We start from the raw sequence: 23,543 nt of genomic DNA, 5'->3' as shown, positions 1-23,543 counted from the left end.
GAAAAAGAGAGCGCAAGAATAAGATGTTACTGTCTGATAATCAGTCACCATTGCAGTGGATGTCATACAGAAATTAACCAAAAAAACGTACATGGGTTCCAGGCCAGAAGCTGTTGTTGCACCATCTATTATTTCATCAGGGAGCTCTGGTGAGTTGAACGGTGACTGGAACTGTTGCCTGAAAGAAGTAGCAATAGTTAAAAACCACAAAAATAATAAAAATTTAAAAAATTAAAAATACGTATAGACCGCAGAAATCCACGATATAGATTCACAGATAAATGCGCGATGTAGTGAGTCCATGAAAGATGAACCGCGGTGTGAAGCAGGAATACACGCACATGTATAGATGTTTATTTCCGCGGCACCATTTATTGTAAATAAAATGTTTTCACATTTTTCTCAAACAGACTGTCAAGTAGCATCGTAAATGTGGTACACAACAGTGAGTTTCCTGTAGATCTGCGGTTTTCAAGACGCAATAAAGAATATTCAATCAAACTTGTACACATTTCAATATTTTTTTGTGCCCAGAATCTGAATATCTGATAATTTCTGATAATTTATAGATATTTATGTTGAAACAGGGAGTACGTGGTACGGAAGTGAAATATATAGAGCTATCACATTATCACTGGTTAATATGAACAGATGTGTAGGCTTGATACTTACATAGAGAAGCTACTCTGTGAGGTTTCAGGCCCTTGTACTATAGGTGTTGGGGCAATAGGCTCCCTGCAAATGTATGTAAAATGAAAGGTAAGAACACAATGTGAAGCAAAAGGAAAGTCCAGATCAGTAGAAAAAAAAGAGTGGCTCAATCAGTTATTTAAAAGAAAAACACTGAAAGATTTAAATTAAGTAATTTGTGTGGATGTTGAGTATAAAAGCAACACTTACACATTGAAGCTAGAGTGAGGTGAGGGCATGGTATCCCTGGACATACAAAATAAAAGCACATAATATGAAGTGTAACCAAAGTCCAAGATAGCAAAACAAAAAAGGCAAACAGTCCAACAGCAGAGCTACTGAGACATTATCTTTTCTAACTATTAACAACAAGAACAAAATGAGACATGGAATGAAACATGATCTGTCATGATTAGGCTGTGTGCAGGCAGGAGAGGACCCAAACACAAACTCATGGGAAAACAGGACTGAACTCAAAATACAGCTTTATTGCTGACGGAAGTTAAGGTGATACAAAATAATCTGAAACTAAACTGGGACTCACGAGGAAAAACACAGAGGGGCGCACACAGTCACGAGGGAGACGCGGACATAAATACACAGAGGTTTAACGAGGGAAGTGGGCGCACACGGGGAACACAGCTGACACAGATAATCGTAACGAGACAGGGCAGGAGTGAACACCACATGACGCATACTGACGAGAGACTGTCAAAATAAAACAGGAAGTACACAGAGGTTCAGACAGGAGGAGAGAGAGAGCACAGACATAACGGGCTGGGGAAAACATTGAATGAAACATGAAACACAAGGAAGGGAGACGAGGGCTCACAGATACACAGAGGGGCACACAGGGGGTAAAAGTCACAAGGGGAAATCAAATAAGGAACAACTTAACAGAGCAACCCAGGAACCGTGGCCTAAATAAAGAACAAAATACAAAAATACATGAAAACTAAGAATGCTGGGCCAACCAGGATCACGACATGATCAGGCATAACTGAAGTATATTTTCTAGATTTGAAGCTTCAGTGCATTATGGCATTAAGCATAAATCAGGATGTTTAATTACACCACCTAATGTGATATTTATGCCATACCTACCTTAAATTAACAGTATTGTTCATTACCGTTAATGTTAAAATATAATTACTGTTGTTATCAATGAACCTTCAAATGCACTGTTTTATAAAAAAAAAACATATCTATCTATGTAAAACTTCAATAACTTTTAGCTTTAAACACTAAAATGTTTGTGTTTTCTTATTTTCATGACAGGTGACCTCATAGATGTCATTGTAAATATAATTGTGACTATAACTGGGTAGCATTGAATTGCTGCCTGTGCTAAATGACTCTTCCTTAAATAGCAGAGGTGAATGATGGGTTCAGCTGGTGGTATGGAAATACTGTACCAAAGACTGTACAAGTGACACTCACATGCTGAAGGAAGATGGTGTTCTGGAAGTTGGGCGTTGGGCATCCCTGCACACATAAAAAGATACACACACATACACATGACATGTTCCCTACATGTATTATTTTGTTATGAAGAGATCCTTACATGCCGACTTTAAGTTGGAGAGACACAGGGATGTAACCCCCGCCGATGGGCAACGTAGGCTCTGCTTCAAACCACAAAAAGAGGTTAGTTTTTTACTTTCACTTTCTTTTCCTAAACTGAGAACAAACTGTCTTTGTGCAGGACAACCATTACCTGTGTAGAATTTTCTGAAAACATCATGTTTAGGAAATTCAGGATACAGATACGTTATGTGGTCAATGTCGCGGATGCGGTCCCCGAGGCCACGGATCTCAAGATCTCTCTTGGTGAAAGGCTGGATGTTTTGGATTTTTTGTCCCCCATCTGGAAAAAAAAGATTGATCTGTCACTTCATGTTTATAACCGCCAATTGCAAAACGAGTCGAAATGCAGTGTAAAATGCAAATATTTTACACAAAAATACTGGCTGCCAACAGTGCTACCCCTTAGCCTCCTAGTAGATGCACCTTTGGTACAAATTTGAAAACTGTAGGTGATTTTCTTGAGGTCAAAGTCACTGAGATTCAAGCTTGTCAAAGATTTTTAGCAGGTGCACATAAGGAGCTTGGAAAGAAAGTGATAATAATAATGGTTTGGATTTATATAGGGCTTTTCAAGGCACCCAAAGCGCTTTACAATTCCACTATTCATTCACTCTCACATTCACACACTGGTGGAGGCAGCTACAGTTGTAGCCACAGCTGCCCTGGCGCAGACTGACAGAAGCGAGGCTGCCATATCGCGCCATCGGCCCCTCTGGCCCTCACCAGTAGGCGGCAGGTGAAGTGTCTTGCCCAAGGACACAACGACCAAAACTGTCCGAGCCAGGGCTCGAACCGGCAACCTTACGGTTACAAGACGAACTGCCAACTCTTTGAGCCACGATCGCCCCGTGAAGTGACTGACTTCTTTAAGTTTCTTGAATACGTTTCACCTCTTATCCAAGAGGCTTGGTCGGTTCTACAACCAAAAGGTGGAGAAGGTATTTCAACCCTAGTTGGGGTTATCTCTTAAGAAGGTCAGTGACCCACTTTTAATCCCATCACAAGGTAAAAGCATGGGTCATTACTGACAGAGATTTTGGGTGAAACCCCTGTGAGATAATGCCTCACCCTATCATGTGACCTTTTGAGGTCACCTGAATGCAAGATGTTCTTCTTGCACTTGCACTTTGGGAGGAACACCCTTCAGTATGAAAGGGAATCAGGAAAACTAGTGGACCACCTCTTGCTTTGACCTGAGAGGCAGACAGGCTCAACATAGAAGAGCAGGTGAAACTTGCATTATGCTATCACGTGAACTATTGAGGTCACCTGAAAGCAACATATCAGTGAAGCTTGAGACTGCATAGTAGGTGGCAGAGAGTTGGTGTCTGTTGGTGTTTGATGGTTGTTCACAGAGTGCACAGATGCCCCTGTTTCACTCCTCTTTCAAACCATCTGTCTTCTCTGTCCAAACTTTGAAAAGTGGCCTTTATCCTTTAGGTCAGTGTTCATTTTGACAGCAGATTTTGCTTTAGTTTTATTCATAATCTTTTGACTAAAATGTAGTTTAGTTTTAGTCATAATTTAAACATCTAAATTGTTTTCAGTCTGCTTCCCGTAGACTAAATATCCTGGGATTATCCTAAACTAAATCTGATTTCTGTGAGTCGCTCCACAAAGTGTCTTATTTTCCCTGACGTTAAATGTGAAATGTGGTCACATGTCTGCTATTATCTTATAACATTTTGATACATTTTCGTGAGAAACAGGGAGCACCTGTTTCTTGGCAGCAGATCAGACGTGTGCATCTAACCTGACTCCACAAGGATTTAATGATTGAATCACTTCCGAACTTGTCCCGCCTATGTACACAACTTAATTAGTTCTGATTGGATCCCATGACTCAGGAACATTTTCATCGTGTTTTTATTTATCGACAAAAGTGTCATCATAGTATTTGTCGTCGTGCATTAGTTTTTATTTAGTTATTGTCTTATTTTTGTTAGGAAAAAAAACCCAAGTTGTTGACGAAAACTATGATGGAAATTACTAGTCAACGAGATTAACATTGCTTTAGGTGCTGAGAAAACATTGAACTGAACATTAACCGGTGGTCTGTCAACACTTACTTTCAGTAGCAGACACATAAGCGATGGTGATGCCTCCAATTTCCGAGTCACTAAATCGAAGCAGGAATGTTCCATTGGGCCTGTCTTTGAGAATCAGGTGGAGATGCTGCTTCCCAATAAAACCAAATATCAGCCTGTTGGAGCAAAACACTGTAAGCTTTTTTATCACAGGCTATTAACATTCACTGGTGAAACAGCAGCAGAATCTTCCTACCCTTCGCTCCAGTAGCTCTTTAGGTGTTTCTTGGTCAGCTCCATTACTCCCTCAAACCACTGCCAGAAGGTAAACGGTCGACCTGGGAGAACCTCCTGTAATGTTGAAAGGCACCGTAAGATTTGAAGGTCAAAGTGACCTGTGCCAGCGAATAGAAGCACATGCGTACCTTATTAAACTGGGCCCAGGAAACCATCATGTTGCTGAAATCCTCATTAAAGTCGGGCTTATCAAAGACCTTCTGTGCCAAGAAGTGTTGGTTGTACTGGTCCAAGTTGTGCTGCGTCCCAACCTCAGATGTAAATTTGCTGTTGAGAGTGTTGTACATCATCCTCCACGGCACGCGGTCCGGCACCACAAAGGGTATTCTGTCCTGATGGCAGTGACATAAAGGCTGATAAAGCGAAAACACTGATACACATATATATTTTTTTAAAATGTGTGAGGGGACGAGTAAAACCAAATTTAAAATGGAAAGAGAAAAAGGAAAATATATAAACGCACTATTATGGATGTTAAATGCAGACTTTAGAATTTTGGTGAACTGCGTTTATTCCCTCATGATAAATGTCTGCTATTTATTTATGTTCTATTTTTATGACATTTCCACTTTCCCACACACGGGCTCTAGGGACACTTAACTCTTGCCAAGTTCAGGAAATTGGGTCAAGTGTGTCACTGCACTCATATTTTTTCCACATGACTGCTGCCACACCTCTTATCTAAAGTTCAAGTTCAATTTGCCACATGCAGTGGCAGGTTGCCCTGCAGTGGAATGAACCCCGCCCCTGACCTTACACAAACAACACAGACATCACATGGGGATACAAGTCAGAGAACGGTTGCTTTACAGGAAAAAACACTGAAATGTACACTACAATGGGAAAGTACAAGAGGAAAAAAAGAGACCTCTACTCATGCTAGGCTAAAGGAGGCAGCATGAGAACAGGAAACAAAAAAACTCCTCTGCACAGAAAGCACATAAATGTCCCAGTACAACATTATAGAGCACGTGACCAGCAACGGGGTTGGGTAGCGGATGAGGAGTAATCCCAGGCAACACAGCAGCCATCCTGCCACTGCGCCGACTCTCCAGCGCGGGCCCAGACCAGCCTCATGTTCCCAGGAGGCAACAAGCATCGAAGGCATAAAGTATATGCTGTTAGCTGCTGCTTCTCCATTTGTGCATTTTATAAGCCACAGTCACCTCCTAACAGTTGCCTCTGTGTTTCTTCCACCGCAAGGGGAAGTTGATATAATGCCTCGCCAGTCCCTGCAAAGATCAACCGCCATCTTGACATCTTCCAACAACGTTGTCTTCGACGGCTGCTCAAGATCACATATCGGGATCGCGTTACCAATGAAGAAGTATATCGCCGTGCGGGAGAAGAGCCGCTCCATGTCCAAGTCACCAAGTGTCGGTTCAGATTTGCCGATCACATCCTTCGGCTACCGGACCCGAGACCTGACCGTGTCGCGGTTCTGTGGAACCCGAAGAATGGAAAAAGACGGCGAGGAAGACCTAAAATAACATGGAGGAGGACTTTCCTTGAAGATTTACGTTCAGTCGAACTGTCATGGGATGAAGCAACAACTGCCGCGATAGACCGAGTTCGATGGCGCTCTCTTGTCGCCCGATGCACCGATCGGCGCGGGAGGATCTAAGTCTAAGTCTAAGTAAGTCCCTGCTGAATTCCAGTTCAGGGGTGAAGTCGAGAGTATGAAGCACATATTGTATGTCGTGGCTTTCAAACACTTGTAACAGCAGAAAAGACAAGCTGCAATACTGAATGTAAAAAGGAAAAAACAAAAGAAGAACTTCACACTTACTCGCTCAGAAAATGCACAGTCCCATATGATGGTGGCCACAGCATTGTTGTCTTGACTGCCGTGAACAATAACAACCACTGGCTGAGAGATCACCTGTAATCAGACATGTTACGTTACCCGACCCCTTTAAAGTCACCATAACTACACCGTATGTGTGCTCAGCATGCATTTAACAAAACAGATCATAAGTTAGCAAAATAACTCAAGTCAACTGTGTAATGTGAAGTTAAACAACAGTCAGAATGCCGGATGGGGTCAAACCTGTATCCTGTACGGAGTCTCACAGCCTGTGATGTTGATCTCTGAGGAGAACAGGAGGGCAAATTTCTCCTCTGTCACAGACTCTGATCCTTTTCTGTCTGCTCTCTTGATTTTCTTGATGGACTGTTAAATCCAAAACAAAGTTTTCATTTCCCAACGATGCTGATCATCAATCAAATATGAGCTGTAAATGTAGACCCGCACATACCATGTTTCTGAAGTTGGAGCATGTGCTCTTGGTGGCTGCGTTGTGTTCTAGGACGGCCGAATTGTTGATGAGTTCACCAACATTATCACTGCAGGTAACATCATTTTATTGTCAGTTATTTCCTCATACAACTACTGGACAGTCAGTACCTTGATATTAAGCACTTAAAGTTTTAACCTCTGTAGTTAATTTGATTTACCGTAATTGTTGGGCTATAAACCGCTACTTTTTGCACAAGCTTTGAACCCTGCGGCTTTTAGTCAGGTGCGGCTTTTCTATGGATTATCCATGATTTTTGTCATATCGTAAGACGATTTGTTTTGTTTGTTCGGCTGTTGTACGGCACTACGTTGCCTGGCGGAAGGGCATGTGATCAGACACACAGTATCGGGGTTCAAGAGTGGTATGTTGGTCACATGTCCATCCGCCAGGCAACATAGTGCCGTACAAGTAGCGCGAAAAACAAACTTCAAAGTAGCGCTGGATGACGAGCGGCGATAAAAAGCTTGTTTTTCAAAATATTAATAAAGTGATGTCTCCAAACAGCCATCTCTTTCCTGACAATTCGCTTTGTGCATATTCTCTTACATATGATAAGTCAACATTGAAACACCTGCGGCTTTTAGTCAGGTGCGGCTAATGTATGTACAAAACAGGATTTTCCCCTGATTTTAGCTTGTGCGGCTAATATTCAGGTGCGCTTTGTAGTCCGGGAAATACGGTAATTATGTGCTAATCGACAAGATGCTAAAAAAACAAACAAGATGGTGACATACATCCTGCACAGCCTCAGATCAAATTTGCACAGCAGAAATGCTTGTTGACAATATGAGGTGTTCAGTGTTAACTAATAAATCTAGCCAAAACGAAACCAAACAGCTGACTCTGTTGTTAATGTTACTGTAGATAAACGCTACATTTGTATAGTTAGGCTTACTCACACTTTTGCCTTTCAAGTAAATAATAAATGGTTGCAGCTGATTTCTGTTATGTATCCACATTATTGTGTTAAAATAATGAGGGAAATTATTATTTTAAGAATTTTGGTGATTTTAATTTAACTGTGAACACAACATTTAAACTTTAATAACAATTAATAACTTTAATAATCCAACATGTTCCACAGCAAATAACAGGAGCTTTAGAAGAGCTTTGAAAGTTAGGTGTGAATGTTTCCTGCCAATTGTGCTATAAAGAATAAGTAAACATGCCCACAGCTTCCACACTTCCGATGTGGGAAGATTGCAACACTAAGTACATGTTAGATCTTGTCCCATGCTCTGTTTGCTCTGTGTGGCACAGGCACACCTTTGGGGAAGCAGACAAACAGACCTAACGCTTCTTATGCATCCATGACAGAGACAGAGAGCAGAGGAGAGACCCAGCTATGGAGCTTGGTCACAGTTTTTATTTCTTCCCTCACATTTTGCCACAGTGAGGATATTCTGTCAAAGTGTGAGGGGATTTCAGATTCCAGCCCAGAAACACACGACTCACCCATGTACATTCGCCAGGTTCCTGGCCTGTATTTCATTAATGATCTGCGCCTTCACCAACACAGGCTTCCCAGGAGCTACCTTCTCTCCCAGCAGATATCGCACAGTTGTGGAGAACTTTGACTGTGTCTTTATCACCTGTGGGGGCTGCTTGTCCACTATAAAAGAGCTGAAAGGGTTACAGAGTTAGAAAACTGTCTTCTTCTTTTAAAAAAAAGGTAATAAAGTGATTCCTTTACACTGCTGTTTGTGAGACAAGAAAGGAAACAATGGGACTGTGCTACCTTTCAATCAAAACCTGCACAAGTTGTGACAGCCCTTCCTGGAGCTCCGAGGTCAGTTCCCCAGTCAGCATCAGCTCTTGTCTCAGGTTTCCATTCATCCCAAGAAGCTGCTCAGCCCTAACAGAGAAAGTGTAGAAAGAAAGCAAAAACACAAACACCCAAGCTGGTAAAAAATGCAAAATATTTGTTTAATAACTGACCAATTTATACATTTATAATTCATACAGTCATTCTCCATCAGAGATTTGTCTGTGTTAAATAAGCTGAAATTCTGATGGAGTCATTGGCAGAGATGGGCAGTAACGCATTACTTGTAACGGTTGCAAAAACGGTAATTAGATTACCGTTACTTCCCGTAGGAACGCTGCGTTACTGCGTTACTAAAACCGTGATTTTTTGCGAGAATGTCTCATGACAGTGACGTAAGCGAGTGCTACGTTTGTGACAACAGCTGTGTGCAGATCAACAATGGATCATATATCGAGTGCGGGAGAGAGTATGAGCGTGCAGCGTTTAAAGCGTGGAAGTACTGACCTTATTTTGAGTTTGATTCCATAAAAAGTGACAAAAACATTAGTGTCCGTTGTCCGTGGGAAGAAAACTTCTTTTTACAGCGAAAAAAACCCCTAAACTTCCGAGCAAGCACCGAGTAGCTATGACGTAATGGGAAACTCACAGAGAAACTCGCGGATTCTTCCACTGACCGCGGCACACCTGCACCAGGATAAACCTCCGCCTACCCCACTCCTGCTTTACAGGTAAAAATAGAGCAAACGGACCGCTAGTCTTTGACTTTATTTATTTTCTGCTGTGTTTTACTTGCATCTATTTGAAAGACTGAGTGTAAACACAAAAAAAAATAAATAAATTATGTGCTGGAATGTGCAGAAAATAGTTGTGTTAAACAAATGTTAAACAAATTTCTTCCAGTCAGAGAATGTTGCATATAATTTAATTTTTGCTTGATGTTAAAAGTCTTCTTTTAAAAAAAAGAAGTTAAAAGATTAAAACTAATAAAACAAGTTTTAAAAAGAGACTTTTCCATTTGATTACATTTTGTATGAAGGATTATGCAGAAAAAGTAGAATTGGGCTGAAAGATCTATCACTTTATCACCTATTCAGGTTGTAAATCGTGTTTTTAAAAAGTAACTAAGTAACTAAGTAATTAATTACTTTTGAAAATAAGTAATCAGTAAAGTAACTGGATTACTTTTTGGGGGAAGTAATCAGTAATTAGTTACTGATTACTTTTTTCAAGTAACTTGACCAACACTGGTCATTGGAGTGTCCAGTAAGTGGTGGTAAGAATCGGTAAGTATTCAAGAAAGTGATTACAATTGATCCTGACGAGGGATATAAAAAAGGACAATCTAATGGTAGATTGGAGATCACCAAATTCATCCAACTGCAATCCATCCAAAAGTTCTAATAATTCATATTTGAGCAAAATGAAGATTGAAACAACAGATCAAACCAACTGCCAGGCCGACTTTGCTACATCTGGATACTGATCAATAAAGTTTTCAAAAATCACTGAAAATATGCAGACTTCAAAAGTCCATCTCTTAAACGAGAGTGCGCTATGTTACTGGATTGTGTGCATAAAGGTGCCCTCTTTTTAGTGTTTTAGTGTGTGTCAAAGACACTGAATTGTGGGTTTTAACCAGGACGGCATAAACCAACACCACAAAGGCTGTGAGTACAAACAGTGGAGTGGTGTGCAGCTCACCAGGTCTGCAGGGGGCTGAGGTTGTCATCAAAAGGAAATCCTATGGCTGCTTTGCGCTGCTCCCACCTCCACTCGTTCAGCCTGTTAAGAAATCGGTTCTGGCAGATGCCCAGCAGCTCCATAGACTCCTTCAGCAGCTGTGAACGTTTCTACAAAAACCAGAATCCAAACACATTGCAATTTGATTATTAACTGAAAACAAGTAATCAAGTAATAACTGTTTATCTATTAACTACCAGTATATTTAAATGAGCTGAGGAACATCAAAAAATCAAACAGGTTTAATTAAACGGGATGAAGATCTCATCTTGTTCTTTGGTGTTAAATATCTGAAAATGTCTAAAGACATTTAGTTTAACTTCTCTCGAGGATGCCAGTAATGATGATGGTAACATAAGCCCCTGGCTCACCGTGGCCATTGCTTGTATGTTGTACTCCAGCTGTTGGATGTGAGTCTGAAGTTTCTTGATTTCTGCATTTGCAGAATCCAGTCCATTCTGCTGGAACGACCCTGTGAAAACAAGAAGCAACATGACATGTCGAGTCTTTCCTGCATTGTTGGGAAATGCTGCTTTGCTTTAAGTTAAATAATACATTTATTCCTGTGCTGTACATAGAAAACGTTTGTTTTCCTCAGAAACAAGCTTTCTGGCAAAGAAAAGACTGCACAACCTAAAGGTGAGTTTGTTTTGACAGACTGACTTTTATGTTGGAGACCTAAAAAAGGGAACGTTCATCCATCCATTCATCCTCTTCCACTTATGCAATTCAGGGTCACAAAGGGTTGGAACCTATCCTAGCTATCACAGCTAATGTCTAATGTCTGAATTAAGTGAAAAAGCCACATTGTAACCCTATTCCACAGCATTCCACCCAATCTGACCTGCATCTCCCAAGAAATGGGACAACACACTGAGTCGACAAAGTCCGCAACAACTTGAATGACGTGCAAGGTTGCGGTGAGGAGTTTTCAGATTCCAGTGAAAGTTAGTGTTCCCACAGAAAGACTAGATTTGCAAACTGACTTAATCCATGTATGTCTTTGGATGTGGGAGGAGTTCCCAGAGAGAATACGCAAACTGTTCACATAAAGGGCACGGCCAGCCACTGGATTTTAACCTACGACCTTCTTGCTGCAATGAATGAATAAATGATCAGTATTTATTCAAGTTTGGATGTACGCGTTTGAAAAAAACGTTTGCATAACGCTTTCTTTAAAAAGTGTAATTTCAATACGGCACACAGGGTTTAACTGCATATATGTGTTCATTCATTCTTGTTTTTTCTCTTTTGAATGTTTATTATCAGTCATTATTAAGACAAAAGAATTTTTATCCAGTTACTTGATTAATAAAATTAATAATTGATAGATTACTCTATTACCAAAGTAACTATTACTAAACTAGCATGCAGCCTGTTTCATTTGCTCCAACTTTTTCTTCCTTTTTTCTTTGTCCTTTACTTCGTACTTTAGACTGTTCGTCTGTTTTAATAGCTTTCTTATCAAAAATATAAAACAGATCATTTCCTTAGGGATTAGTATTCTGATTCTGATTAATCAGTAGCTGCAGCCCTACGAACAAAACAACCTTGTGGTTAAATGCATAATAAAAATTATATCTAATCATACTTCTTTGAGGACATCATGCAAGTACTGTTTATGATGAGGGTCAAATGACCAACATTAAACAAAAAGCACCACGTAGAAATGCTTTGGTGTGGGCAGCACTTCCTCTATTCATCATTCAGTTTTATTGGGTCTTCAAAAAGTGAGTGAGTGCTTCACATTTTATCTTACTACATTAGGTCTTGTATATAATTAGACAAAGCTTGACCTCAAAAACGGTTCGACACATCAAATGAGATAAAGATAAAAATAAATATCACTAGCAACATGTCTGGGGTTAAGGTATCTAAAAAAAACAAAAAAACGCCAACATCCACGTAACTGTGCCATCTCTACTTATTCTGCTTTGAAAAATGATAACATCTGCCACTTCCTACTGAGCAGACCAGCTAGAGCTCCAGTCGCAGCACCTGGATGTTTTTAATTTATGTCGCGGCCAGAGAATGATCTTCTAAATAAAGTTTTTATGAAAACTCTTTCTTTTTCAAGCATTTAAAAACAAACCCTCCAAAAAAATGAACAAGTGGAATTAAAATAGCTGAACAGACTCAGAAGCAAAGGAAGCAGAAAATAAAAAGAGATTATGATTTAACCTTGAAAAACAGGAACTCTGTTGATGTAAGCTGTATTTTTGCCGTTGGCAATTATCGCTGCGGTCTGACTGCTTACGGTATTTAAAGCATGCAATCATTCATGTATTGCTAAAGGAAAACATGCGTTTACCCTGTGTGTGTGCACTCTCAAAGTTTTGCCTCTCCCAGTTAAGCTCCTCTTGTATCTGGTGCATCTTTTTTCGGATCTCCTGGACTTCGAGCACCTTCAGGACCAGTTGGTCCACGTCCTGCTTGGATATATCGTTCGTCGGGTACGTTGGGTACTGTGCAGGGGAGGTCTTTAAACAGAAAAAACATTAAACGGACTTGCAAAGCACCACAGCTTGACTTTTTTTTGCTTTTGTGGGGTTTTTTACACAATAATTTACACAATTAAACATAAACTGTATCTGGTAAACACATCAGCTTCATCTGGTTCCCCCTGAGATATAACCTCGTGGCTTGTGACTGCCAGCTATCACCAGTAATTTTTATAAGGGTAGAAGTAAACTTGAAACAATGATGTCTTGTGGGGATTTCTAAGAAGAGCTAAGCTGTTTTATGTTGCATGTGTGATATGACATATTTGGAAATGCAAGTTAGATTTGATCAAAAACACAAGTATCAGGTCAGCATTCGTTATGACTCCTGGCTAATGATTATATAAAGAAAATAATGTTGTTTTTTAAATAACTGCACAAATTTTATTGCCACTCATTGCATAAAACCAACGCCTCTTCTTGTAGATTTTCCACTACCTAACAGATATGAAGTTCATTAAGGAAGATTTGTAATCGGTCACCTATCTGCTTTCGTGGGTGTCAGGTTGTTTTTCTGTTCTTAAAACCGCTCGCTCTCACTACCACTTTCCCACACTGTCAATCTCAATAATGAAATAGTTCATCTAGTTCAATCAGAGCCAATCAGCCTCCACTTAAATCTGTGCTCTCTGCTTGCAACACGCTTCCTCCCCCCATTTCCACCCCACCAACTTGTAATCAAAAACCCCTTTGAAAGCCTAAAATGTAACCACCCTGGAAATATGACAACACGTCTCAATAATAAGGAATAATAATCACAGTATCAACATAAGGACTAAAAACGAGAGATCGCCAAAATAGGCAGAATTGAGGTGAGGACGTGGAAAAACTTGAGGGATAAATACGTTTGCCTTTGAAAGAAAACTTTAGTTAGACTTAACATAAAAGGGACTTACTCCGTTTATCAGAGCCCTCTCCTGCCTGAGGATGTCTCTGACCATCAGTGCAAACTTCAGTGGCTGATGGTGATACAGTTCCTGTAAAATAAGCAAATAATACCACTAATTATAAGTATGCAATGCAATAATGAATGCAAATGATATCAAAGACAATGCATTCCTAACATGTATGTTGTAGCAGGTTTAAGGAAGTTTCTAAAGTTGTCATAAAGGCTACCAAGGTTTTTGCATTCTTCAGAAGCAACAAATGCTGCAGAAGGTTGAAAAATCTAAACAGGAATTTCTGCAAAGGTGAAATTTTATGGGTGATGGTAAAGCCCAAAAACTAAAATAAAATGTCACTTTCTTTTTAAAAAAAAAAGATAATTTCTTCGGCTTTATTACCATGTTCCTGCTCATCTGCATCAGCTTCATCTTCTCGACAACATTGGCATTCTGCTGAGCAACGGATTGCAGCATGCTGATACCCTGGTCCAACAGAATTTGAGCTTGACTCTCTTGCTCTATCTTTTCCTGTGAAAAGTCCTCCCTGTGAGAGCACACACACACACACACACACAGTCCCTTATGAATAAACACATGCAATATTTATTAAGAATAAACAAGCATGTACATGTACAGTATGTGTGTGCATCATACCATCGTTGGTTCTCTATCCATTCAGATATGTAATGCCTGACTTCAATCGGGAAGGAGTTTGGTGGATAGAGGCTGCTGACTGTCTCATAAGGCAGATGCTGCAACATCTGGGTCATGTGCATCCACTGGGCCATGATCACGCAGGGCTAGGGAGTAAAAAGAAATGACATGTTTCTAACCTTTCCCATGACTGTTTTTTTAAACACAGTAGAACTAAACAGCTCATCTTTCTGATTTAACAGCATATCAACATTCAGGTGCTCCTTCATTCACCAGGTGACGCCACAGTCAGTAGTGTTTGATTTGATTTTTTACTCTAGATGTCCATCCTGACACAACCCCAAGGGAGCTGTGCCTCCTCTGGGATCAGACTAGAGAGCTTTTCCTTGTTAGGCTAATGTGTTAACCACTACTTTATGGGTCCAGAGGGAGAAAGAATACAGATCAAAATGATCTGAATGTTTGTCAAAGAGACAAGAGCTGGATTTTTTAGGTCAGCGTCACTCTTTATGGAGAAAAGGTTAGTTTTTTTAAATTTATCCTCCAATATGATTTCCATCTCTATACATACACACACATGCAGTGTGTAACGCTGTTCGTTTTTTTATAAACAAGCCAGCCATTGCTGTGATACCCTTTAGCCCTGCCAACCATGAGCACATTTAAACAATGAGAAATAAACTCTGAGCTGCTCTGTTGGCACCATATTTTATTTCCTACCTAGTCGCCCTTTCCTGCATACCAGACAGCACATAAGCCAAACAACAGTAACTGTGAATCTCTGTGATAGGCCAGTATTGGTTGGTCATACTAAGGATCCACTGTATAGCATAACAAAGCAACAAATTGTTTGTTTTTTATTAATTTGTAATATCTGCAACAGATATCAGAGCTCAACTGCGCCAGTAGCAAACATGCACATACGCTGTTCATAAACAGTTTGCACAGCTGTGGAGATATAAATGTTTTTAAATGATCCTGCTGGGATCAACCAACTACAGTCTAACCGCACGCTTGTTTTTCTAAGGCTAACATGAAAGTCAGACAGTTGACCATAAGTTAAACTTTAAACTTTAATTGTTTAATTGTTTTAAATAAGCTTTGCATATCTTTTGACAGTAATACTGTAATTATGTGAGTTGAAAAGGATTTGCTGATTCATTATTAATGTAAGTTGGTGGAAACATGAGGCACATGTTGTAGGACCTCTCCAACAGAAATGTTATGCCTTTTAAGGCGGTGTGACACAAGCAAGAAAACTGCCATTCCTAAGTCATGATTTCTGTTTTGTAACATTGAGCAACTTTTTAAAAACTTTTGTATCTTAACTGACAAAACAAAGCATTGCGTAACAGCTTTTCCACCGAACAAGCCAGAATTCCTCAAATCCCGCAGCTATCACTCCACAGCTGCAGAGATTAGCGAGTCTGCACGTGTGTGTTGGATTGTGTTTGCAGTGTTACACATTCACATGTATGTTTTTGCATTTTGAATAGCAAACTTTTGACAAAGTGCACTGCTTCAAGAGCCTCTTTAATATAAAAAAACCATTTTTTATTATGTCATAGTCTCACATTTATCTTTTAGTGAAGATGTAAAAGAGTTGTGGCACTTTTCACCATGCTATCAAAAGCTTTGTCAAATATAAACAGCTTTTCAGATCTTTATCTTTAAAAATGCCAGCAGGTTAAAAACAGTAACTGGCACAATCACAAAGGCAAATGCAGAAGTCTGTCTGTGTGTAGACATTTCGTAAACACAAAAACACAGCAATGTAGCAAAACACAGTAATAAAACCCAGTTTAAACATGGTTGTAATCTAAAAGCTTATCCGTAAAACTAACAGACCCGTTACCTGTTCCAGTAATTAAATTCTTCCAAGTCCCGGCATTCTTGTGGACGTCACGTTAATATGCAACACCCACGTAAACATTGCCGTAGATCTGACAAACCCCATTAAACCCACTCCTTCCCTATAAGGATGACACACACCACTAAAGATGAGTCATAAACAGCCAAAGGAGATTCAAAGCTGTTAATCTGATACAGATCAAATAAAATCCAGCAGTAAAAGTCTATTCCACAAAAGTGCCACCCCTCAGGTCACAGAATCCCAACATACTTAGGTGCCGTGCATCATTACACAACAATGCAGCCAGTTTAAATGTTCAGAAGAAACTTATCATGTTAAGAGTTTTAGTATAGAGCAGCTCACTCTAACCCAACATGATCATTTAGTGACCAGTCTTTACATGCTTATGAAGACGACAACTACAGATATGATGTTTGATTTCCCCACTTCACTCACGGTCGGAAAATGTGTGGTAAATGTAATGTTAATGTTAATGCTGACACCAAGAAACCATCTAAGAAGAGGCGTTTATAACAGTAAAGGACTTTATAACTTTGACATAGTCCTACATGAATATGATTGAATATTACAAGTCAGATGGTAGCAAATCGGTCGATGAATAAATGCACAAAGAAGCCGACACAATTTAATTTAATTTAATTTGAATTTTTACTATAAAATAGAAACAGCATAACAGAAATAACTTTACTGTACATGTGATTTCGTGCTCCTAGTCCCTCTGGTTGTGCTGTAACATTAGATTTGGGCAACACAGGACCCAAAACAGCTCAGAGGGAAATGTGTGGAAAAACCCTACAGGCTGGAATACCGGTCTTTCTGATGACTGAACTGGTTCTAGAGCTATAATTATGCAGGTGTGTGCAGGAGCATGAAAAAGACAATGGAATTATTTGAGTCTTTTCCTCTTGCGTTGGTCCTGTGTTTATATACTGCGTTAGGGCTTTTTCAACGTGGCTCTTTGTTGTAGCCAAAAGGCTGGTTTGTTCGACAGTTTGTTTGTATGTTTACACTTTATAAAAGTATGTTTACACTGTCAAGCAGCAGTTAATAACAAAGTTCTTATTCTCTCAGTTATCTAGAACCTCGCCGTGCTATACTTGCTATACTGGTTGGGTTAAAGATTAGATCCTAATAATGACTTTGTTTGAGTTTAAGTGTATAATCCATCACTATCTTAGCCTTTTCCTCTTTAAGCTGCTTAACAAACATAACTGAATTACTGCAAAGTCAGAGGGTTGCTTTCTGTGCCTACGTTTTCTGTCATTTATTTAACATTTTTCCATTAAAGAACACTAATCGGTTTATTTTTTGCAAGACTGTGCATGTTTGTATTGTGTGATTATACGATATGATTATACTAGCGTTATCTCAACATCAGGAGCCTGCTGCACGTACATCCCTCTGGTGTGCAGAACAGCTTTCCAGCATTTATCCCCTGAGAGTAACTCAGGATGATTAAGTTTCTTCTGTCACTATTTGGCCTCACAAGTTGACATAGATGACAAAACTGCAACAAGTCCGGCTGAAATCGTTTGCCAGGCCAAATATTTACTTCCTATTACTATGATAATGTCTAATATAGGCTAGATGTGAGTGGACGTGTCATATCGTGGGAGTTTCCCCAGTTGGGAGGCGGGGGGGCTCTACAGTGTGGAACAAAGTTAAAGAAAGAGATCACTTAAAATTGTCTTCTAACATGTAAACTTGCTCATATTATTCAATTCTACACAGATTATTTTATGGGAGTTTGCTTTTTCAAGCAAATCTTTTATAACGTGGCTACAATATTATTGTCTTTTCTGGTTGCATTTTCATAAAGTTACCCAAAATGTGCAGCATAGAGAAATTCCCCCTTAAACGGAAGCACTGCATGATCAGCAAATGAAAACAGTAGTTTTTATCTGACTGGCACGTTTGCTGTGAAATGTAACAATTTAAACGAGAATCCATCAGGACAGCTGAGAAAGTGTGCAACAGTTGTATTATGTTTTGTACTTTATCACTTTGTATTATTTTTCCATATTCATTATTATTATCAGTTAATGCATTATTCAAAAACCTTGGCCGGTGAAGGCTTTTGCAGTGTTGCAGAGACTACGCTGTCTGCAGACTGCCCTGGTGAATTCAGTCAAAATACGAAGGGTGACAGACGCACTGCTACACAGACACTGAGAGAAAAAGCATTTCTGCAGAAGCTCATTCGCATCTTGTTGTTGTGTTGATGGCCAAATGTGTCACCAGGTCAAGGTACGCTGTCATAAACAAACAGTGCCATAAAAAAGCCCCTTTTTTTTCACAGCTCAACGCTTTAAATTGTGTAATAAAAACAAATATTCAGCTTTTCATCAGGGATACAATATATTTTTTTTTTCTGAATAAACATCACTGGGTGAAAGAGGGAAAAACCCAGACCTACCTGAAGACCTTCTGTTCATATCATTATATATGATAAAATCTGTTACGGGGTAGTCAAATCATAACTGGTCATTTTCCACTGGCATTCTCAGAAACCAATGTGGGGAAATTTGCTTTTCTTATGCGACTTTTTTAAACTCGAATCGAATTATATGACTAGAGAAAATCCTATAATTTGGCTCATGGGAAGAAGAATGACTCCTTTAAGCCTTTTCATTAACTTCACTTTCTAAATACACACCCTTCCTAACACAATCTCCTACCACTGACAGTAAATAAAGATTACTTCTAATTATTTCATCATTTCAATTCTAAATCATCCATTCAATTATTCTGTAAAATGGTAGAAAAAAACAAAACATCCCATAGAAGATTAAAAATCTTTGGAAAATTTGGTGATGAATTCAATTTAAGTCTGAAACAGCAGAGCGACTCATCAGTGATCCAAAGTGCCCCCATATTTCAAAAACATGTTGCTACTTTTTGTCTCAAACAATAGCAAATATAATATAATATAATATAATATAATATAATATAATATAATACTGCAGAAAACACACTCAACCTTTACTTTTGGTGACTCATACATATCAAACAAATTCAGACTAATAGTAAGAGTAACTGATTAATAAAATCAATTGATTACTTGATGAGTTCAAATCAATATTCAATTCTTGAAAAGCAAAAGTGAAATTGCTGCCGAGTGATATTTTTTATTACAGTTTACAGAAGATTCCTGCAGATCTACAGTTATAACTATAACCATTCAGAAACAAATCCTAGAAAACATCAAGATCGAGTCTAAATTTTGCTTTGGCCAATGTTGAGAGCATTGCCAGAACTCAAGCTGCTCCGCAAGTCAAACTAGATGATTTGCTAACATTATGCTTTATAACTGGTCATGCCATAGTAGAGTCATACACAAATGGATCCACGCATATCTAAAAGAGGCAGAGAATCCCCTTGAAGCCTCGACATGTTCGCCATTTAATCTCTTAAACGAACTAGTGAGTAAATATACAAAAAAACATAACAAGTAATGATTGATACTTGTTTAAAAACATGGCGGGATATGAACAAATACACTGAAAGTAATCCTATACTGAGTTACCTAACACCTTTTATAAATTATCGGCACTTTACACCTGGAATGACAAGTGCAGTGTTTCAGAGATAGCTTGGCGCAGGAATACGTGTGGTTGGTGATTTGTTTAATGGGAATGATTGTCACTTAATTACTTCAAGTTTTGATACTTTACACAATACAATGCAACTAGGACCCATGGGAAATTTCTTTTTACATTTAAATGCAGATAAAAGTACTATAAGACAGTCTTATAATCCACTACAAGGCCATAACAAACATAATATTGGAAAACTTATCAGGAGTTGGGAGGGAGACCTCCAGTGTCATTGTGATGATCATGCCTGGAGCAAGTGCAGACAATCTGTGCATTCTTTATTCCTTAATAATAGATTTAAAGAAACACAATATAAAATTTTACATAGACACTTTTCTGAATAAAATTGATCCGAGTAGGTCAGCACAATGTACTAAATGTAAATCTGCGGCAGGGACCTACTTGCACTGTCTTTGGACTTGCTCAAAAATTTAAAAATTCTGTCTCTGTGTAACAAAAGAATTAAAGGGTTTTACTTAAAAGCAGAATACAAAAAGATCCAGCTCAGTATTTATTGGGGCTGCCAACTCTGAACAAATTTCCAGATAAAAACAAATATAAACTACTATGTAAATTATTGTTCTTGGCAAGAAAATGTATTGTTTTTAATTGGATCAATGAAAAACCACCAACAATAACTCAGTGGTATAAAGAAATCTTTAGAGTCTTACCAATGGAAAGACTGACTAAGCGGTAATGACAATATCTTTTTGGATACATGGCGCCCTTTAATAATGGATTGCATTTATATAGCGCTTTTCAAGGCACCCAAAGCGCTTTACAATTCCACTATTCATTCACTCTCACATTCACACACTGGTGGAAGCTACAGTTGTAGTCACAGCTGACCTGGGGCAGACTGACAGAAGCGAGGCTGCCATATCGCACCATCAGCCCCTCTGGCCAACACCAGTAGGTGAAGTGTCTTGCCCAAGGACACAACGACCAGGACAGAGAGAGAGATCGAACCAGTGACCTTCTGGTTACAGATGCGCTTCCCAACCCCCTGAGCCACGGTCGCCTTACCTGACGATCTAAGGGAAATTATACAAACCCAACCTGCCATCGGCAGCCCCACTCCGATGGCAGGTTGGGTTTGTGGGGTTTGTGACACAAAAACAAACAAACAAAAGACCCAAAACAAAAAAAACAACTTTTCTTTTTCAGAACGTAATATATAAACAAATCCTTTTGCTAATTTGAAAGTAATTTGCCATCATCTAGGGTTTTTTTTTAAATATCTCTTTATTTGATTTTTTTTGATACACAAAAACAACAACAACAACAAAAACAAACAAACAAAAAACCCAAAACAAAAAAACAACAACACAAAAAGCAAACCCAACCTGCCATCGGAGTGGGGCTGCCGATGGCAGGTTGGGTTTGTCAGGACAAATGTGTAAATGGGTGGTAGACCCAATTATTTACTATCTACCTATATATATATATATATATATATATATATATATATATATATATATATATATATATACACACATATATATCTACCTATATATATATATACTACTGTATTAGTTTTATATGTCTCAGACTGCTTTTTGTGTTGTTGTTTTTTTGTTTGGGGTTTTTTGTTTGTTTGTTTGTTTGTTTGTTTTTGTTGTTGTTGTTTTTGTGTATCAAAAAAATCAAATAAAGAGATATTTAAAAAAAAAAACTAGATGATGGCAAATTACTTTCAAATTAGCAAAAGGATTTGTTTCTACATTACATTCTGAAAAAGAAAAGTTCCAGTATGCAAACCAGTCTGGCAGACCAATATCAGCTGGCCAATACATCAGTCAGGCAAAACTAGTTTTAAATGCTGAATGTGGCATTTCTTGTTTCTCAGCCTGACAGCTAACTTCACAACGAACTCAACCAGGACATCACAACTAAAGCATTTGCTTCCCCTACTGACCAAGCAAACCGTATCTTTTGAAGCTAAACGCCAAATCATCCTTTTTCTGATAAGTAAGAATAAAGTTCCCTGTGCTTTAAGTGAGATCACCAAAAATTACTTCCCCGGCAACTGAAAAAATTGTGCACAAAGCTGAAGTACAACACGTAGAGTGAGCAAGGCCCTCGGTTTTGACACAAATAAAGAGAGATTTCTCCTCCAAGGCCAACACAGATTATGTTGTGTACAGCGTAGACAGACGCAAACATAAAAGCCAAGAAAATGCAGAAGAATGTAGAGAACAACCACTTTTCCATGTGCAAAAGCAGCTCCCTCTTTGCAGCTTATGCTTGGACTCTTTTGTGTGAGTGCAATAAAATAAAGGTTGTAGAGTCACACACAACAGTCACACAAATCAAACTATTTGATTTGAAAGAGAAACCAAGAGACTTCCGCTTGTGTACTGTGGGAAGTAGTGGGGAGGACTCTCGTGTGTCTAGGACTGCTAACTGATGGCGAGTTTATAGTGCGAATCATTTTTATGATAGTGCCCATCTGCCTGCCAGGAGCGCTGCCTTATCTCTGAACATTTGCAGGACATATCCTTGTCTTCACACAGCACCCATCAGCTACAAGGTGTGTGTTGTTTTCACAGCGGTGCCAGGCTGAAAACTGGATCCCTGCCAGAGTAACTATCTTTAGTTATTCTTAAACTTGCACGCAAAGGAAATGTTGTTTTACTAGAACTATAATATTTGTGAGATGTCATAAAATTACTGCACTAGATGATATGAACTTGATGCCTATAATTATTTCTGGTTCCATCCGGTATAAGTGTTGATGCCACAAAAACGGCACACATTTTGGAGTAATGAGGGTACAGGATGAAACAGTTGGACAGCAAGGCATGAAGGGAGGGACTAAGGTGGCAACATTCATGCTGCCTTGATAATTACACAACTCCCTTCCACGTTTCGTAAACGACAAGTATTTACCAAATACTTATTTATAAGATAAAAATATACTTTAAAAAAATCCTAATCACTATTTTGGTGTTCAAAAAAATAAAACGTGACAAAACTGCGATGTAAGGCTGTGTTTAAGGCCGACGGACGTCCATCCTGCCTGTTGTTACACAAGCAAAACATGACAAACACTCACACATCATCCATTACGCGCGATTCTGGGAACTGACACGGTTTCGTGCTGAGCGGAGATAACGCGAGCAGAATGAAACAAGGCACATTGACGCTTACCTTCGGCTTAGTAGAGAACTCAAAACATTGAAAAAAAACAATAGCTGCAGCTCGTCGCCTCTTCCCCCTCTGCTGGGCTTCCAAGTCCACCGAACAGTCCTACAGAACGTGCCCTTCTTCCATCACTCAGTGTCTCGATGTAAGGCTGAAGCTGAATTCGGAGAGCTGGGCAATACGCGTCGATAAAACAGAAGAAAACGGAACTTTGGGTGCCAGCCGTTCGCGCTGGGCGCAGGCAACTTTAAACAACGTAGAAACTAGGTTAGACTCACTTCCCTGTTACGCACGAACAGAGGAGCGCGCTTTATTTCCTGTCTTCAAGTTCGCACATGACCTGTGTGTACTGTTTGCAGTTGGGACAGCTACCAGGGCTGCTGTATGATTCACAGCGAAGTGTTCCCGAACAGGAAAACTGCTCTTTTTTTCTCTTCTTTTTTTTTAGTCTGGGAATCGTGTCTGCCTCGTCATTGCCG

At 39.3% G+C, this 23,543-nt stretch overlaps 1 protein-coding gene across 2 annotated transcripts in view; it reads right to left on the bottom strand.

Annotated features, from left to right (window-relative positions):
• Positions 1-23,543, bottom strand: part of stat6 (signal transducer and activator of transcription 6, interleukin-4 induced) — a 26,148-nt gene extending 2,605 nt beyond the window's left edge. The window contains exons 1-21 of one of the 2 annotated variants that reach the window (XM_085146504.1): positions 23,071-23,543; positions 14,449-14,594; positions 14,194-14,338; positions 13,807-13,887; positions 12,721-12,889; positions 10,781-10,881; positions 10,371-10,519; positions 8,640-8,756; positions 8,357-8,524; positions 6,860-6,947; positions 6,652-6,774; positions 6,391-6,483; positions 4,730-4,933; positions 4,561-4,655; positions 4,347-4,480; positions 2,408-2,557; positions 2,255-2,318; positions 2,131-2,175; positions 901-936; positions 673-735; positions 92-178 (exon numbers count right to left, since the gene is read on the bottom strand). In XM_085146504.1, coding sequence (XP_085002630.1) covers positions 92-178; positions 673-735; positions 901-936; positions 2,131-2,175; positions 2,255-2,318; positions 2,408-2,557; positions 4,347-4,480; positions 4,561-4,655; positions 4,730-4,933; positions 6,391-6,483; positions 6,652-6,774; positions 6,860-6,947; positions 8,357-8,524; positions 8,640-8,756; positions 10,371-10,519; positions 10,781-10,881; positions 12,721-12,889; positions 13,807-13,887; positions 14,194-14,338; positions 14,449-14,582 — 2,246 coding nt within the window. In that variant the 5' untranslated portion in view covers positions 14,583-14,594; positions 23,071-23,543. The remainder of the gene's footprint in view (positions 1-91; positions 179-672; positions 736-900; positions 937-2,130; positions 2,176-2,254; positions 2,319-2,407; positions 2,558-4,346; positions 4,481-4,560; positions 4,656-4,729; positions 4,934-6,390; positions 6,484-6,651; positions 6,775-6,859; positions 6,948-8,356; positions 8,525-8,639; positions 8,757-10,370; positions 10,520-10,780; positions 10,882-12,720; positions 12,890-13,806; positions 13,888-14,193; positions 14,339-14,448; positions 14,595-23,070) is intronic. The other variant, XM_085146505.1, reaches the window with a different exon arrangement.

The sequence above is a fragment of the Neolamprologus multifasciatus genome, chromosome 20 (genome assembly GCF_963576455.1).
Source record: "Neolamprologus multifasciatus chromosome 20, fNeoMul1.2, whole genome shotgun sequence".
In the NCBI taxonomy this organism is placed as follows: Eukaryota; Metazoa; Chordata; class Actinopteri; order Cichliformes; family Cichlidae; genus Neolamprologus; species Neolamprologus multifasciatus.
This window is presented reverse-complemented; position numbering and strand designations above follow the sequence as displayed.